Consider the following 17,259-nt stretch of genomic DNA (forward strand, 5'->3'; position numbering starts at 1 on the left):
ACCAACACCGCCGTGGTTTGCTGTGATAAGCAAAATGGAACGCTCCTCGACTTTCCCCGCATCACAACTTCCACTGTTTTCATTTGCATGTCATGCACAGCCGCACAGTCTTACGTCTCTCCGCTCCGTGGCTTTGTTCTCTTTCTCGGCTCCCCTCATTTCCCCACCATCCTCCTCTCTGCTTTACTTTTTCTTTTTCTTCTTCCTTTTCTTTTTTTTTTGTTTTTGCATTGTTGCCTCCGGGTTTTAATTGGTAATTTTCAGCGGGTAACACCTGCATAATTGTATTTTTTTTCCCTCCACTCTTTTCGCATTATGCTTGTCGCCAAATATCTGTCACAGCCAGGACGCGTCATCTGTCTTCCCCGGCGCAGATATGCTCCGCATCACAGTTATTTCCTGAAATTCCATTAAACACGAGGTGCGGTGTCATGCTGCTGCTTCCGCTAATGTGATGCATCACGGCGAGCATAATGGGAGCAAAGCCCAGGGTGCAAACGCACGTACCCCCCCACCCCCTTTTGTTTTGTTTTTTTTCCCTCAAAATATAGTCAATTCAAAAGCATGGCCTAATTGTTTCCTAAAAGTAATTATGACATTTAATTACCCTTCGCACACGGCATTTGACATCTCTGAGCGTAACTGGAGCAGTGAAGCTCTCACAAACAGGTGACTGTATCCAAAGCGACTGGCACATTGTTAATGCATTAGGCTCATGCAAATATTTTTCTACTTTTTTTTTTTTTTTTTTAACTAAATTGAATCCCACTGCAAATGTTTTTTTTGTTTTTTTTTGCAGTTACTCATACTGCTACCAGCATTGCAAGGCAAGGGCAGCAAAAAAATGAGTGAAGTTGGATATGAAAGTGCTCACTTCAATTGCAAATCACAGCTCTCCAAGGACATATTCATAGAGTGCATGCAACATGGGTAAATAATCACTAACTGAGCCCGCGGTTTGATAATATGAGCATCAGTCCTTCAGTCTCTTCCGAGTCAGAGGTGCAAAAAGCCTGTTGGGGGAGTAGAGAAGACAATCGGAGCAGCTTGTCCACACACAGCAAAGGTTTCCGCTGCTTGCCAACTTCAACGCGTCAACTAACAACAACTGAGAGCGTTGACCTTGAGGTGACATCGATTTAGCAGCAATCGTTCGTCTTGGCATTAAGGACAAAACTATATAAAGCTGTGCCACATTTTTTTTTTTTTCTAGTGTTTGAAGCTGCAAGGTGGAGCTCACTTGCGGGCACTTACAAAATAATTACAGCCCAGGTTTCCTACAGCAGCAGACAGTGGCTTCAGCACTTTGGCTACTTTCCAGAAGTTGCACCTACTTGCCTTTCTCTGCCAGCCCAATGTCACCATCAGTCTTGGTGTGGTGCGCTTCGCAAAGGATCTCAGTGGTCCTCCTCGAACTACTTGAAAATGTGCAAATCCTCCGAGGTGAGAGTTTCATGTTTCGTCTCAGCTCAAATATCTTTCCCCCAGACATTATTTTTAAGGTGTAGCGGTTAGCACCGTCGCCTCACGGTAAGAAGGTCATGGGTTTGATCCCCTTTCTGTGTTGAGTTTGTATGTGCTCCCTGTGAACTTGGGTTCTCTCTGGGTTCTCCGGCTTCCTCACACAGTCCAAAAACATGCACGTGAGGCAAATTGGGAAGCCTAAATTATCCATAGGTGTGTGTGAGTGTGAATTGCTGTTTGTCCTTCTGTGTGGCCCTGCAACAAACTGGCAACCATGACAGCTGGGACAGACTCCAGAAACCCATCCGTGACCCTCAGAAAGTGGGTAAAGAAGATAAATGGAAATTAGTGTGCTGTCACAACGAGGAACGTGTGCCAGAAATAAACATTTGCCGGGAAAATCAGATCGAAATAAAACATCTTTGCTAGTTTGACATGATCCTGTCCTACTATACCGTCTCCCCTGCAGCAGCAGCAGCAGCAGCAGCAGCAGCCTGGCATCTATCAGTAATACACGCTGGTGAGCGGCCTCTGCCTCGCCTAGCCGTTCCGGCAGTAGTCTAAATGTCAGTGTTTTCTGGGCTCCTAATGCGTTCCTAAAATAGCATCCCCATCGCTGAGCCTCGGCGAAAAGGCCACTCCAGAAAAAGGCATAGTGAGTCTGACTCAGTGTGGAGGCTGCAGAAACACCCACCATCCCAGAGTCAATTAAACATGCACGGGTGTGTGTGTGTGTGCGTGTGTGTGTGTGTGTGTGTGTGTGTGTGTGTGTGTGTGTGTGTATGTGACCTCCAGCGGGACAGCGGACGGACGTCCAGTCCCGCCTCCATTCTGTCACTCATCTTCGGAGGTCTGGACTGCAGACTGAAGTGAATTACCCTGCAAGGGCCGCGCGTGCGACGTGTTATTTATTTATCAGCAGTGACTTACGGTGACGGGTGACGAGAGCGAGGACGCATAAACAACCCCTGCTCCCCTCGCACACACGCACACACACACCCCCCCACACACGCACACACAGTGGAGGAAATTCTAGGAATTTAAAGACACATTCAGAGGGATCCACTGACATTAGAATTGGAATAAAAACACATGTAGACAGAAAAACATGCAACTGTTTCATTTGTTAAAGACAGTTTGAGCCAACACACATTTTTTACACAGGAGAAATCCCATGGCACACCACCAACCAAAAAGCATTATAATTAGCTTAATAATGACAACATGGTCTCTTAATTTATTTATATTCACTCAGTGTGAAACCTGGACCTGTTTAGCAGACAAAGTTGATATCCTTGGTGGAATTAAGGGAAGAAAACAAGCTGACACTTTCATTTTAAAGCACAATCACTAAACACTGGAATATTATTATTATTATTATTCTTATTTTAGACCAATCCAGTGAAATTGGATACTTTTTCACGGTACACCTGATATTATATCACGGTGTGCCGCGGCAAAGCGGTTTTAAAACACCGGTTTAGAATAAACACTGATTTCTACATAAAGAGCAGCCCCACTTGTAAGAACTTGTATTGGACGACTAGCAGATGATGGATCGAATTGGCGTGACGTCACAGCTGCTAGAAAGACGTGGTGTGGTGTTTGAAGGAGTCAGCCACTGTGTTTCATCAGCCGAACCCTTTTTGTATTGCAACCAAAATAAATCCGTACACAGTCGATGCTACGGAGGAAAAAGGTGAGATTGGTTGTTAGTCGCTGCCTCCAAGGCAGAGGATCCGGTGCTGAATCTAATAATGTCCTCTGCACTTGTGTAACAATCTTCAATAGAACACAAACAGTTTTTTTTCTTCATGTTATTCCTTTTTTAAAACGGCTGATCGCAACCCAACAAAGCGCACACTGCCTCCTAATGTTTCGGCCTGTGCGCATATATAAATTTGTACTTAATGTGATAGCAGCCCAACGTGAACATTGTTTGCAATGTCATTCCTTACGGTTAGATAAGTCCAACCCGCTTCAATCATATACTTTATGACTCGCTCACCTTGGTCATTTAAACATATGCACCAAGCGGCTTTGGAAAGGCCGATCAACACATTTTTGATCAAGTAAGTGGTGGCGATGTCATGATAATTGAATTTTCATTGACGGTAGAATTAAAATAATATCATTAAATTTGTGATGATGGCCCAAGAATTCTGAACATCTAATTTTAATTCTATGGTGAACCAACCCCGAGCAGAGCGGCTGGCGACTCAGCCCATCTCTCTCTAGCCAGTGTGTAACGGTGCAGAGGGAGGAAATGGGATGGAAAGCGCGAGATGTCGTGTTGTATATGAATGGGCTGATTTCCGGCATTTAATGAAACTGTAACTCAGCTGCAAATGTCATACTTGCCCTTAATTAGCAGGGCCCACAGTGCGGCGTCCATTTTCACAATGGCCACTGCCTCTTGCCATGACGTCCATTCAGATACTTGACTTAGTCAGTGGATTTCTGGCCTCATAATCAGGAGTGATTTGCATGCCGATCCACTTCAATACAGCCGAGACGTGAACTTTTGTTTCTGACATGAAAACGCATCTGAATCTGTGAATCTGTACCGGGGAAACGAGTCTGTGAGATTATGCTCCGCGCACCCTTCTACTCTCAGCCCTTCTTGCCACTCGCTCTGAATTTTCATATTTCTATTTTCAACCTCTTCTGAAGGATTGTGAGAACATTCCTGGATGTGTACTCTTTCCAACTACCCGGAACTATTTTAAGCCGAGTGGCTTTCCAGGAAGCTGTGGAGCACATCTTTCTTTTTCCCCCCTCGTCCTTGCTTTCCCATTCCCACATTCAGGTTCCCTCAGCCTCTTGCAGTCATTAATTAATCATGCATCATAAACAGATTTATTCCTTTTAATTCACACTCTGGCTCATTCCCTGCTAGTCTGCTGCCCGCTCGGCTCGCCAGCCGTGTCTGGGAGCCACGTCACCTTGTAAGACATACTGAATGTCTTCCCTTGAAGGAGGCAAACAGTGAAAGTGGGAAGATAACACAGGCAGGCAGCACTAACCGATCAGAGCACTCCAGCAGGGATGTGACCCACATAGACCGGCTGTGGTTTAATCAGTCTGCTACCAGCAGCGTGGAAGGAGAGGAGCGAGAGGGAGGGCAGGGGAGGTACGAGGGGGGAGTCGGTGTGAGGTGGCGTCATGCAGGTATGCCGTGCTTAAATGCATTCTTAAAATATGCATTTAGTTTTTTTTTGAACTTGTGATTCTTTCGTCTCCAGTCTTCACAGCGTCGTTTTCCTTTCAACGGCAAGCCCTGCACCCTTCTCTCATTATTTTCCATCTTCCATTACTTCATTTATTAACCCTTTCTTCAATGCTGATAAAGAAAAGCATTAGTCTGCTGCAACATTTGCAAAGAATATGGAGACTGGGTTCAAATTTGCTGGCTTAAAAGATTTAGTGCGTTTAAAGCCATGATATGTGGCTGTGTAGCATAAACATGAATAATAATGGCACTGCCAAGGTGCCCTTGAGCAAGGCCCAATCCCAGTTCACCCTTTGGTCCTACCCCTCTTGTTGAGCACTTTCCTGTGAAGCCTTAGATTGTCCAAATCTTCATGGACAGTAGGGCGTGAGGACTAATTAGCATTTCCAAAATATTTCCAAGACAAGACGATTCCATTACAAGATGGCAGCAGAATCGAGCAAAAAAACTCGCAAATCTAACAAAAGTCACAAAAAACTTTTTTTGTTGTCTTACTTTGATATTATTTGGATGACTAATGGTCCTCTTTTCCATAAAAAACACATTTGAAAAAAAAAATGCATGTCTGTGACGTCTTGGTAGCTCTCGGTCATATTTAGATGTACGTTAACATAACTTCACATCTTTATTAATGGTCTGTTTGTGACAGTTCTATATTTTATGGCATTTTGATGCTGCTCTTCCTCCAGCTGATGGTGTGTGACGACTTGTCTGAAGTTCAGCAGCAGTGTGATGACTCAGACTGTTAGGGGTGCTGTGGAGCACCAACAACACAACACAACAATAGCAAACAATCACTGGTAAAACCTGTTGCATCAGCCTGCAAAGGTTCCAAGGGCCAAGAGGTGAACAGGTATAAGGGAGAAAGTGTGCTGAACAATGGTGGGACCTTAACTCTGCCACTTCTCAATGTATGCATACTACGGGCCTCATATGTATTCATGTGTGTGCATGTGATTGTTGGGGGCCCTGTTTACTCAGAGCATAAAAGTAATTTTGTTGTGTGCAGTGTATACATTAGCGTACAATATGGAATACACCCTTCTTTTAGAAATAGGCCAAAAAAAATTTGAACCCATCGAAGTCTGTGTGCATAAGGTACATGTAAGATGTTTTGGGCTTAGGACCAGAGATCATTTTAAGATTTTAGAAGCTCTTCTAACTGTGCGAGCCACACTACAAAACACCATGGGTTTACATCCTGATACCGATGCAGATGGCTTTATTGCAAGAACATGAAAGTGCCTGAGTCTCATAAAACACCTGGTGGTTGTGGGCAATATAACAGAGTCTGTGACGGCAGCGCTGTTTAGCAGAATAGCTGCAATTTTGCTTTGAATTATCAGTGTATACAGTTCATAATTGCGTAACTACCTAACAAAAAACAGACATTTTATTGGGGAGGATGAAATGAAAGTACTGTGCAACACAGAGGTGAGACCAGTGATATTGTGTGGTTTAGAGACAATGTCACAGGAGGGCGAGATGTTGAGCTTCTCTTTGGGAGTGATTTGGATGAACAGGATCAGGTATGAGTACCAGGTCAGAGGGACAGAGCATGTCAGATGTTTTGGAGAAAAAGCCACAGAGGCCAGACTGAGATGGTTTGGACATGTGCAGTGAATGTGATAGATAGAAGCATGCTGGGGAAGGCAGATGATAGGCTATGGTCACCACTGAAGAGAAAGAAGAGGAGATATGTTTCACTTCCTTTACATTTATCCAGGGCCGGTACAAAGAGCGCCCTCTAGAGGTTGCATTTTCTGGTTTAACGTGGTTGAGGGCCAATGTCACACTGCGGAAGACATATGCAGTAGCGAGAATTTTTTTTGGACACACTTAATCGCCTCACAACAAGAAGGTTGTGGGTTCGAGTCCGGGCCTTGCTGTCTTTCTGTGTGGAGTTTGCATGTTCTCCATGAGTCTGTGTGGGTTCTCTCCAGGTTCTCCAGGTTCCTCCAACAGTCCAAAAATATGCATGTCAGGTGAATTGGAAACTCTAAGTTGTCCGTAGGTGTGTGTGTGAGTAGTAATGGTTGCTTGTCGATGAACTGGCAACTTGTGCAGGGTGCCACCCTGCCTTCGCCCTATCACAGCTGGGAGAGGCTCCAGCAGACCCGAGTGACCCTGAGTGCAGGACGAAGCGGGTATTGAAAATGGATGGATGGAGGGATGGATGAATTACTGTCAATAAAAATTTGGCATAGAATCTTTTTTGTGTTTGAAAATGTTTGGCGGCATCAGACACACAAACAAATGCAAATGATTCTGTTGTTTATGTTAATAAGACAAAATGAAAGAATGATTGTAGTTCTTGTACTCTTGATGTGTTGCAAGGGACGTCATCATGCACAGCATATGGATAAATGCTGGTGACTGCAATAAAAATAAACTGCACTTGGAGACTTAAGACTGATTATTAATGCTAATGCGTGAGAAGTCTAAAAAAAAAACATTTTAACCATCACTGTATTTAGGAATTTGGGAGAGTAAGTTGAGAACAAGACATATATGTTAGACTGAATGAAATATGCCAGAAATAAATGTTTTACTACACCGCCTGTGCAACAAAAAGCTTTCCCAGTTGTAATTATGTGTTGTGTATAATAATGTGTTGTTTCCTGGAGTGAAGCAAAAATGCGAGTAGCAAAAGATTACAAAATTAATCTGGCTAAATACCTGATTTTTGAGGAGAAACCCGCTCTTGGTCTTATCTCCATGTTTGCATTTCATTTTGCTGTAATTACCGATAAGACTGACGAGGCAGAAAACCCAAAAAAGCTATGTCAGTAATTTATTTGTTGGCAAACAACTTTCACTGTTACAACAAATATTAGTTATGAGATCATTCAACTCGGAACCCATACAAAAAGAATAAATAATTAGCAATAATATTGTAATAATAATAATAATCATGGTCATCATAATTTAAAAAAAAAAAGAAAAGTAATCATAAAACAAACCCAGTGCTACTTTTATTTACTCCTTTCTAAAGGCAGCTCCCCTCTCTCTTGTTTTGCTGTTTTTAAACCAATATACCAATAAATAAATAATTTCTCTCCGGGGGACATGGGAGGGGGCTTTTGGGATAAATGTGCAAGATACACTTCATACACTTATGAAATTCTCTCCTAAATAAGTAAACATTGGTTTTCCACATTGGACAGTGCTGCTGTGCCTTTTTTTTTTTAAACATATATTTTTAGTTCACAAACATGGTATAATCACAGCGACTCACAGAAACGTTTTTTTCATTTTCCAAATGATGTGTCTTTTTGAAATTTAGAGGATGGAATTTATTGCGTTCAGTATTGTGTGTTTTTTTTCTTCTGTACAGCTAATTGTCACCGATCACAGCCCAGGTTCCAACAATTAGTCGACTGTTGTCGCAACAGAGAAAATCTGCATTGTTCTTGTGATTTTTCCAAATATCTGATTTCTGCTGTCTTTGTGCTTGAAAGGAAAATAAAAAAAGTCAATCAGGAAAACAAGTCAGGCGCGAATCCGACTTTCAGCAAACACTAAAGGTGCAATAGCTGCATCTATCGCGACCGTCTCTCTCGAAAGGTTTGCCAACCCCAGTCACCGTCAAGGTTCAAAACTACACAGTGGTAAAGTATATAATAAGAACAGCTGATTCTCAAAATGTGACAGTGGTGCTGCTAAAAGGACCACGATGAAGTGTGCGTACAGGGTATATGCATATGAATGGACGAGTGCTTTTACTGTCTCTGTAGTTACCAAAGGGTGATATGAAAGATTGCTCCTTTGCTCGCTCTGCAGTCTACGCTGGGACCACCAGGTGTCATGAAGAGTTCCACGGACGAAGAAAAAAAAACAAAAAGAAAGGCTCGCTAACTCAAAGTTGAAAAATAAAAAGATTTGGTCATATGCAACGTTTTGTATCTGTATTCTGTACAATACATAGAAACAGTTTGTGATTTTTTTTTTCATTTAGAATCTTTTGATAACTGAAAACGTTTACAGAAGAAAGGAGAAAAAACAGAAGTCGTTCTTTTCGCTTTTTTCCCCCCCTCTCATTTGAGTCTGTCGGAATTGGATCTCCTGTCTTTGTTTTTCTTTTCCTTTTTTTCCAACTTTTTTTAATTTTTTTTTTTTTTAGTGAAATACACAGTTAGCCGCAGTCACTACAACTTGCAGGAATGTTACACCAGCCCAGACAAAACTCCAGTTTAGCAGATACGAACGAGAAGAGAATTCGGATCGTCGGCGCCGTGTGGGCGCAGTCCGCTTGACCAGTCAAATAAGTTCTACGGAATAATCGCTAGTGAGGGCGTATATTGTACATCCTCCACTTGATTGGCAGGTGGCGGTGGTGGCGGTGGTTGGCGGGGGGAGGGGGAGGGTTCCTCTCGGCCAGTCTATGTTGTGAATGACTGAGTAACCTGCTCTACCGCTGGAGAGGTGGAACCAGAACATCTCAGTTCGTGTCTTTGGGGAGTGAGACGAGAGAGCGACAGACACAGACATGACGAGCACCTCGGCGGCCCGGGCCGGGGAAGGGAGAAGGTGGGTGGGGAGGTGTGGGGGGCGGACGGGGGGGAGGACTACATGGTCTGCTGCTAGAGGAGCTGGTAGGGCTTCAGTCAATCCGAGAAGTCGAATGAAAAGTAACTGGTGGTGGGGGGGGGGGGGGGTACACAATCTACACAATCCCTTCGCCGTGCTCTCCGAGCTCCCCCCACCGCTCCAAAGTTTCGTCAGCGACGTCCAGACACACACACACACGCACATAAAAACACGTCTCAAGAGCGCCCCCCCCCAACCCTTCCTTCTCTGTGCCATTTGTTACGATACATTCAGTTCCTGCTCCCACCTGCGCCGTCGCGCGAGTCAGTCCGAGGTGGGCGGGGCCAGCTCGGTCTTGTCCGTCAACGAAACACAGAACGTCCTCATCGATGATGGTCTGAAGTGCGAGAGAGGTGCTTTGGGGGCGGGGGGGGGGGGGGCGGCGGGAGGAGGGTTTGGTAGAAGTCTCAGTCAGGGGGCTGGCTCTATAGACTGGTGACCAGGTGGGAGGGGTCTACGGGCGGCTCCTCGGGGGACGAGTCGGACTCCTCCTCCTCCTTGCTGCCGGACACCATGTACCCGTCGCTGCCGCCCCGGCCCATGTGGTAGTAGCTCTGCAGATCGTGGAGGTGGTTCCTGGAGCCCAGGTTGGGCATGCTCTTGTAGTAGACGTCGTCCAGCTCCGGGGCGGTGGCGCTCTTGCAGGGCTGCAGCTCGCCGGAGCTGTCCTCCTCGCCGTCCGTCAGGCCGTTCATCTGCCCGTCGGGGAGGTCCGTCAGCACCGGCATGCTGGTGTACAGCGAGTCTCTGTGGCCCGGCGAGTGCACGTGCTCGTCGCCGTGCTCGTTGGTCAGCAGCGGGAAGAAGCTTTCGCTGGGCTCCTGGGGGATGCGGCGCGGCCGGGCGAAGCTGTGGGGGGGCGGCGGCGGCGGGTGGCTGTCGGGCGGCGGCGGCCGAGGCGGCAGGAGCGGAGCGTTGGACTCCTCCCTGATGATCTCCAGGCCCAGGTTCTCGTCGTGGGGGAAGGCGGCCGGGTTGTCCAGCACGATGGGGCCGCCGTCCTCCTTGTTGCTGCCCACACAGCCGCTCACTCCGCTGCTGCTACTGCTGCTGCTGCTGCTGCTGCCGCCGGCCAGGCTCCCTGAGCACAGAGAGACAAGTGGTGGAAGACATCAGCGGCGGTAAAATCTTTACATCATGCTGTATGGCCAATGAGCAACCTTGTTGTTTATTTAAGGTTCAAAGAAGCACATATGATCATTTCCATTCGCGTATTATTACACGCAGTAAGAATAAAAGCAACATGGGTTGGTTTTCTTGCTGCTGGTTGCATGATGACTTGTAAGTTTCTTTTTTTCCATGCAGAGACTGGTCGGGGTTACTTTTACAACTGCTTCATGCATGTGATATTTTGACATTGACCATGACCAATCATCGGTAATGTTTGAATGTTCAAAGGGGAACCAATGAATGAGGAACGAAAGTTATTATTATTTTGGAATTCGAACTTTGACTCTGATTTATTCTAAAAAATTTTCACATGCCCTTGAACAAATACTATTTTCCTATTCCCCCTATTGACACCCCAGATTTAAAGTATTTCAGTGAACCCAATGAAGGGTCCATTTACTTAGTGTCACGACCCTTTGACCGCCGCAGCTTACCTTTGTTGGTAATGGTTAATGGATAATGAATAAATGATTTTGGCCTCAAAGAAAGTTTTCTTTTGAATCGATCAATACAGAACGACAATTTCATTAAATTCCAAGTTCTGTGCTGCGGTGTGAGAGGGAGACACAGTCACACCCAGCTTATCTGCGGAAGCTAATCAGAGTGTTCATATTCTACTTAAATCCTCCAGTTTGAAGTCTAAATCGTTTATATATGTGCTTGTTGCAGGTGCTCAACTGACTCAGATCAACTGCGAGAGTAAAGCCAAGTCACCTCCGTTGGCCATGCTACTGTTGACCAGCTTGTTCATCAGATTGTGGTTGCGCTCGGTGGTGGCCCGCTCATGGTTGTTGAGGTAGGACGGGATGTAATTCGAGGTCAGCTCCTTGAGGATCTTCTTCTCCAGGGTGGTCTCCTTGTGGTTGCCGTGGGTGCCGTAGCCGCCGCTCCGGTCCAGGATTTGAACGCAGTCGCTCAGGTACTCGCTGCTGGCCATGCTGTAGTTGTTGGCGTGGTTTCCATTGAGGGGGAGCGTGTCCATAACGCTGGAGTCTCTGGCATTGTTCAAGATGCCCTCTGGGGTGGCGAAACAACAGAGCAAGGAAGCACTTGTTAGGAGTCTTAAAAATAAAATAAGTGGATTTCTCAGCGGAGAGATTTTAATTATTATTTAAATTCATTATGTTTGCTGTGAATTGAGGATTAAGAAGCAGAGATGATCATTTTCTCGGAGGCAGAAATGCTTCGAGCCTTCGTAATTCATTAAAGAGAAACCTCAGAAGTACTTTCCTCTCTCAATTATTGCCAGCAGTACAGCCGTACAAAAATATATTTAAAAAGTCTTTCATGGTACCCAATCAGAAATGTGTTCAAAGTGGCACTTAAAAATTAATAAAAAAGGCAAAATTTTGATCTGCCCAAAGCGATTCCCTTGATGCTGATAGAGGGCAGTTTTAAACAGGCATAACCCCTCCTACAAAACTAAATGTGATAACTGTCAGAGGGGCTGACTGAAGATCGAACCCTGAGCGGGGCTGAGAGCCAAACAAAACTACTGTTTTCCAGCAGATGGGCTCGGCTGAACGCTTCGGAAGCAAGAAAAGAGAGGGGAAAGTCGATGTGACTGAAGGAGTCGAGTATTAATTTAGCCCATACTTGTGTCTCGGTAAGGTGCTAATGGGCAGCATGGGGAGGGAGAGAAGAGAGAGAGAGAGAGAGAGAGAGACAAACGTGAGTTCATACTGAGCGAGAGAAACACAACTTCAAGCAGCCACACAATCAAGACTTTCACCATCACTATTGGCAGGATGACAAGATACAGAACAACAAACTGACAACTGCCGGACTGCTTATTTAACTCAACAACACTTTAAACACAGCCTCTATAGCACAGACATGCACTATATGGATTGACTGAGCTCCTGCTGACGCATTCAAAGGGACATTTAAAACAAACACACACTCAGTAAAATAATGCATTAACACAAAACCAGCTAAATATTCCATGGCTCCCAAATAGCCTACAATAAATATATAATTATCAGTATAGCATGCATCTAGAGCACACAATGAATCAGCATGCGATCTCTTTATGCACTTCCAATAAATCACGGGCGGAATTTCCTCCCTGCGTTTTTTACGCGCTGCAAGGACTGCCCAGTAGGTGTCCTCTGTGAGAGATTATTGCGCCATGATTGATTGCCTTGCTCGGGAGCCATAATAAGATAGATGAGACGCGGCGGCCAAAAACATTTTGAAATGAAATAAGCATGCAAAAACGACGACGGAAACAATCCACAGTGACTTTCCAGAAGAAGGTTTATATTAGAAAACATCAAGCACACCTTGGGTGTTGTACATGCCCATGGCTGGGTTGTTATAGACTGCCGAGTCCCCCAGGAGAGTGTTATAAGGATTGTTAGTACCATGGGGACGAAGGAGAGCATTAGTTATAAGATGATTAGCCATGGCTCCTGGTACAGACAGATATAGAGAGAGCCGAGTGGAGAGACAAGGGGGGGAGGAGGAGAGAGGAAAAGCAACAGCCAAGTCAAGAGAAAAAAAAGGAAGGGGGAAGTGGTCGGGGGGGGGGGGGGGGGGTAAGAGGAGGGGTTAGAAAGGAGGTGGGAGAGTGTGGATGTCGCAGGGTGGAGGTAAGCCAGGGGGGAGAAAAACCGGGGGGAGAGTGAGATGGAGTGTGTGGAAGGAAGAGGGAGAGAAGAGGACAAGTAAATCAAACAGGCAAACACAGCCGTGAAAGCAGAGAAAAAAGCTTGACGAGTCATTCCTGCAGCCGCTGCGGACAGGCGGAGAGGGGAGGGGGGGGGCTGAGGCTGGGGTGTGTGCGTTGGGTAAGAGACGGAACGAGGCAGAGAGAAAGAGAGAGAGGGAGAGAGAGAGAAAGAGAGAGACAAAGGTACAAGGAAACAAGGTGCACAGCTCGGACAAAACTGTGCTGCACTTCAGTTCACTTGAGCAGAGCGCAGCTCGGCTACAGGATAGTTAATGGACGGCGGAGGCACACAAAGTGCTCCCAGTGCAGCTTCTTCCCCAAGTGGGACACCGATCATGTGCACATACAGACAGTGCAGGAGGGAAAAAAAAAACACAGGACAAAGGGCCGACCTGGGCTTCCTGTCAGGAAGTGAAGCAGTTTGATTGGAGAAGAATATTTTTTTAAACTGCATATTAATTTGCTAAAAGTGAGATTCAATACTCTGAAATCCATGTCTAAATTCAATATCAAGAAGAAATGGAGAAAGAAAAGTGAAGTTTAGATTTGATAGTGATTTGGCTAGGATGGACAGCTAGTGAGTACATTATGCAGCAGTACCTGCCCTCTGCCTCGCAACTGCACAGTCACTCTGGACAGTCGGACACAGTGAACAAATGCCGGATGGTCAAAATTCAGCATATTATTCTCAAATCATGTCAATGGGTTAAAGTGTCATATATTGTCTGTTTTACTCAGACAATATATGACACTTTATATTGTCTGTTTTACTCAGGCACGAGCCTGAGGCGAATGAATTTCCTGCATCAGCGTCACATGGCAAACGCTGACGATTCTATAACAATCCAATGATTGTTACAGAATCATTGGATGTTTAATAAGAAATGTAATATATTGCTATTACATTTTGGCACCTTTAAATTGGAACTTTTTCAAGACAAATTCAGTGTCAGTATTTCGCTTCCCAAAAACACAAACGCTTGAAAGTTAGAGTTGAAAATAGGTTACAATTAGTGACTTTCTAAATTCAACTAAGCGTGACCGTGCGGCAAACTGCTTTAATACAGCAGCAAGACGGGAAACCAGAGATGTGAGAAAACCTCTGAAATAACCTTTTTTCTACTAGTTGCAAAAAGGCGCAGGTGAAAAGGTCAAAACATTACTTTTCTTATCCAGAAACTGCATTGGTTTTTCCGCTCAAGCTTTGGCTGACACCAACTCGACGGGTGGAGGAAATCCAAACGGATTGAAAAGAAAAATACAGAGTGCCACTTGGAAGACTGAGGAGTTTTACTGTATAGCTGCTCCCTCAAAGCCAAGCCGGCAAACACAAATGAAAAACATGTTATTCCGGAGACGATGAGGGGCCTCACAACGCATTTAAAATGGAAAAAATTCCGCCTCCGTTTTTAAACATTTCACGGCGCCGGCCCGCCTGTCAGGATATTCAGCCGATTCCCCGCTAATTCACCAAGCGCCAGTAGGTGGACAGTCGTCCGCTATCTGGCGGCTAAGTAGCTCTCGGCAGCACACTTACAAGTGTGAGGGAGGACGGCTGGGTGGGCTGGAGGAGGCGGGGGTGTCTAAGTGTGTGATAATTCAGCCCCGCTGACGCACACGCACGCACACGCACAACGCGGCGTGTCTGCTTTAGCATCAATCTGTCATGCTAACAGCTTATTAGTGGCCCGGAGGAAGTGAGGGCCACACTGCGACTAATAAATGGCAGCGTGTATATGGCGGCACGTTCCGCTGTTGGCGCGCCCAAGTAAAATATAAAAAGAAAAAAATGGAATGTGCGTCGGACGCGGAGAGCCCGGCGTCCTCATTAGCCCGGCAGTGAGACACCAGCGGAGGAAACTGTCTGACTGAGGAGGGACGGCTGGTGGGGAGGCGGGCGGAGGGGTGGAATTACCTCGAAAAGTCTGTCGTTTGGTTAAAAGCTCCGTTAAAAAAAAAAGCCTTGAGATCCAGCACCGACGACAACACTTTAAATATTCACGCATCGCTGAATCTGAAGTCTAAGAGGCAGCCCATGCATAAGACAGAGCACAAAAAATTAAAACCTCATGCTGCCAGCCACCCCACCCACCCAAATATTACATTCTGTAGTATTAAAAGAAGTGCTGGTGGTCAGCTCAAAACCTGAGCGCACAATCGGTCTATAAGAGGATTTAGCAGCAATAAAAGCTGAGTAAGACGCTTATAATTTAATGAAATAAGGGAGTTGTCCGCGGCACCGTCGCTTCTGCCCTTTGTAGGATTTAATAAGGCTGCAAAACCGGCGCGTATTTTGAGATTTTTTTTGTTTAACGGGTTTCCGCTCATAACTTTTGCACCTGCGACGGCACCTTCTCGCAGCAGGGAGGAAGAAAGTCGTAGCGGCGCCACGCTCCGCTAATCATCCTCCCCAAGCAGAAGCCGGTAGTTTGGATTCCTACCACTTTACTAAATGACAGGGTGTGCTGTCTGGGCCCCGGCGCCGCTATCTTATTTATTTATTAATATTATTTTTCATCGCGCCGTTAAAACGAGGTGGGGGGGGGGGGCGGCAAGGGAGGGAGTAGGGGTAGTGGGGGGGTTGGGAGGCTGAGCGTGCAAATGCGAGGCATCCCGCGGTTACCTCTGTTGAGCGTGGCGGAGCTGTTGATGTCTCCAGTGATGAAGGAGGACTCCTGTTTCCTCACGGTGTCGTTCCACATCCGCCGGATCCGACTCTGCGAGGGGAAGAAAGGAGCGGGAGACAAAGAAGCGGGAGACGGAGAAAAAAAAAACAACCAGATTGAGGCGGGAAAAGATTGGATGGGGGGAAAGGGGAGGAAGAGGGAGGAGGAGGAGGAGGCAAAGATCAAGGTAGGAGAGAGAATAAAAGGAAGGAACCATAACGAGGGAAGATGACAACAGAGGATGGTGGAGGGGGGGGGGGGGGCATATGTGAGGGTACAGTGCGAAAGAGGAGGGAAAATTAGTGCGGGAGAGGCATTAAAAGGGAAAATAAAAGGAATCAAAGCAAACAGGTGGGGGAGAAACAGTCGGCCGTCAGTGTCATGGAAACTTCACCTGCGTCTCGTCAATGAACTTGTCAAAGTGCACTTTGGGCTTTGGGTTATCTCACGCTCATACAGCTGGACTTTCTTTTTTCTTTGCATGTATAAAAGTGCAAGCCTCCCCTCGGGGCAGCTTGTGTACATTTGCAGAATTCCACCAGGCCGATGTGATTCCGATTACGTTATGCAGTCGTACAGTTGAGTCAAGGCAGCTAAACGTCGCCGCCTGACAGGATCTTACACTTTATTAACTCCCTTAAAAAGGTCTTCCCAACTGGGGAAAAACCCAATAAACTGTCCAAAAAAAATGATCCCATCACTGAACTTCCTTCCACTCGATCAGCTTCATCCTTTTTCATACAATTTTAATAAGCAGCGTCAACCTCCTTCCGTTTCTTTTTTAAATCTCTCTTTGAAAACAGACAGAAGCCCCCGATGCAAAATCTCTCATCGGGAAGTGGGAACGTGATCGGAAGATAACCCAAAGCCCCTCTTGGTGCTCTGCGGCCTCACCTGAGAGTCGGCTGTGCTGTAGCGTCCGGGTGTGCAGGCAGGTAAGCTCACCTGTGAGCCTGTGGAGTAGCGGCCGGGGGTCCGCGACGTGGTGGTCTTACTGGAGGAGGAGATGGACGTCTCCACGCTCTTGCCGCTGCAGCAGTGAGTGCGCAGGCATTTGCCGTACTCCTTGCGCACCTGGAGGTCGGAGGGGCCGAGAGCATCTTGAGATATTCAGCGGCGTGTGTGTTTCCATAAAATGTCTGGATAACTTTACCGAGGTCCCAAGGTTACTTCTTATTTTTACGGCGATTCATTCTGCGGAGCGCTGACTCGATGAAAAAAAAATATCCCAATTACGGGATTAACCTCATAAACTTTAACTCCCCGCCCGCCGCCCGTGCATCAACATTGAACCCGAATGTTATTACGGCTAAACATCCGTCGGAATGGACGCACTCCAGGGGCGAGACACACGTTGCACTTTTACACACGGGACATATGAATTTAGATCGCAATCAAGTCAGAACAAACAAGGGCCGTAATTGCTTTTTAACAAGCTCGTTGGACTCGCGGATGCGTATTGC

At 46.1% G+C, this 17,259-nt stretch overlaps 1 protein-coding gene across 1 annotated transcript in view; it reads right to left on the reverse strand.

The window, feature by feature from the left end:
• Positions 1–7,473: 7,473 nt before the first annotated feature.
• The window catches only part of adgrl3.1 (adhesion G protein-coupled receptor L3.1), a 139,701-nt gene continuing 129,915 nt past the window's right edge, over positions 7,474–17,259 (reverse strand). Inside the window, exons 22-27 of the mRNA XM_076031163.1 lie at positions 16,691–16,870; positions 15,754–15,847; positions 12,742–12,870; positions 12,053–12,070; positions 11,171–11,473; positions 7,474–10,367 (exon numbers count right to left, since the gene is read on the reverse strand). Of these exons, the coding sequence (XP_075887278.1) occupies positions 9,712–10,367; positions 11,171–11,473; positions 12,053–12,070; positions 12,742–12,870; positions 15,754–15,847; positions 16,691–16,870 (1,380 nt within the window). The 3' untranslated portion in view covers positions 7,474–9,711. The remainder of the gene's footprint in view (positions 10,368–11,170; positions 11,474–12,052; positions 12,071–12,741; positions 12,871–15,753; positions 15,848–16,690; positions 16,871–17,259) is intronic.

The sequence above is a fragment of the Nelusetta ayraudi genome, unplaced genomic scaffold (assembly GCF_046127955.1).
Source record: "Nelusetta ayraudi isolate G7.1 ecotype Tasmania unplaced genomic scaffold, CSIRO-AGI_Nayr_v1 ptg000004l, whole genome shotgun sequence".
In the NCBI taxonomy this organism is placed as follows: domain Eukaryota; kingdom Metazoa; phylum Chordata; class Actinopteri; order Tetraodontiformes; family Monacanthidae; genus Nelusetta; species Nelusetta ayraudi.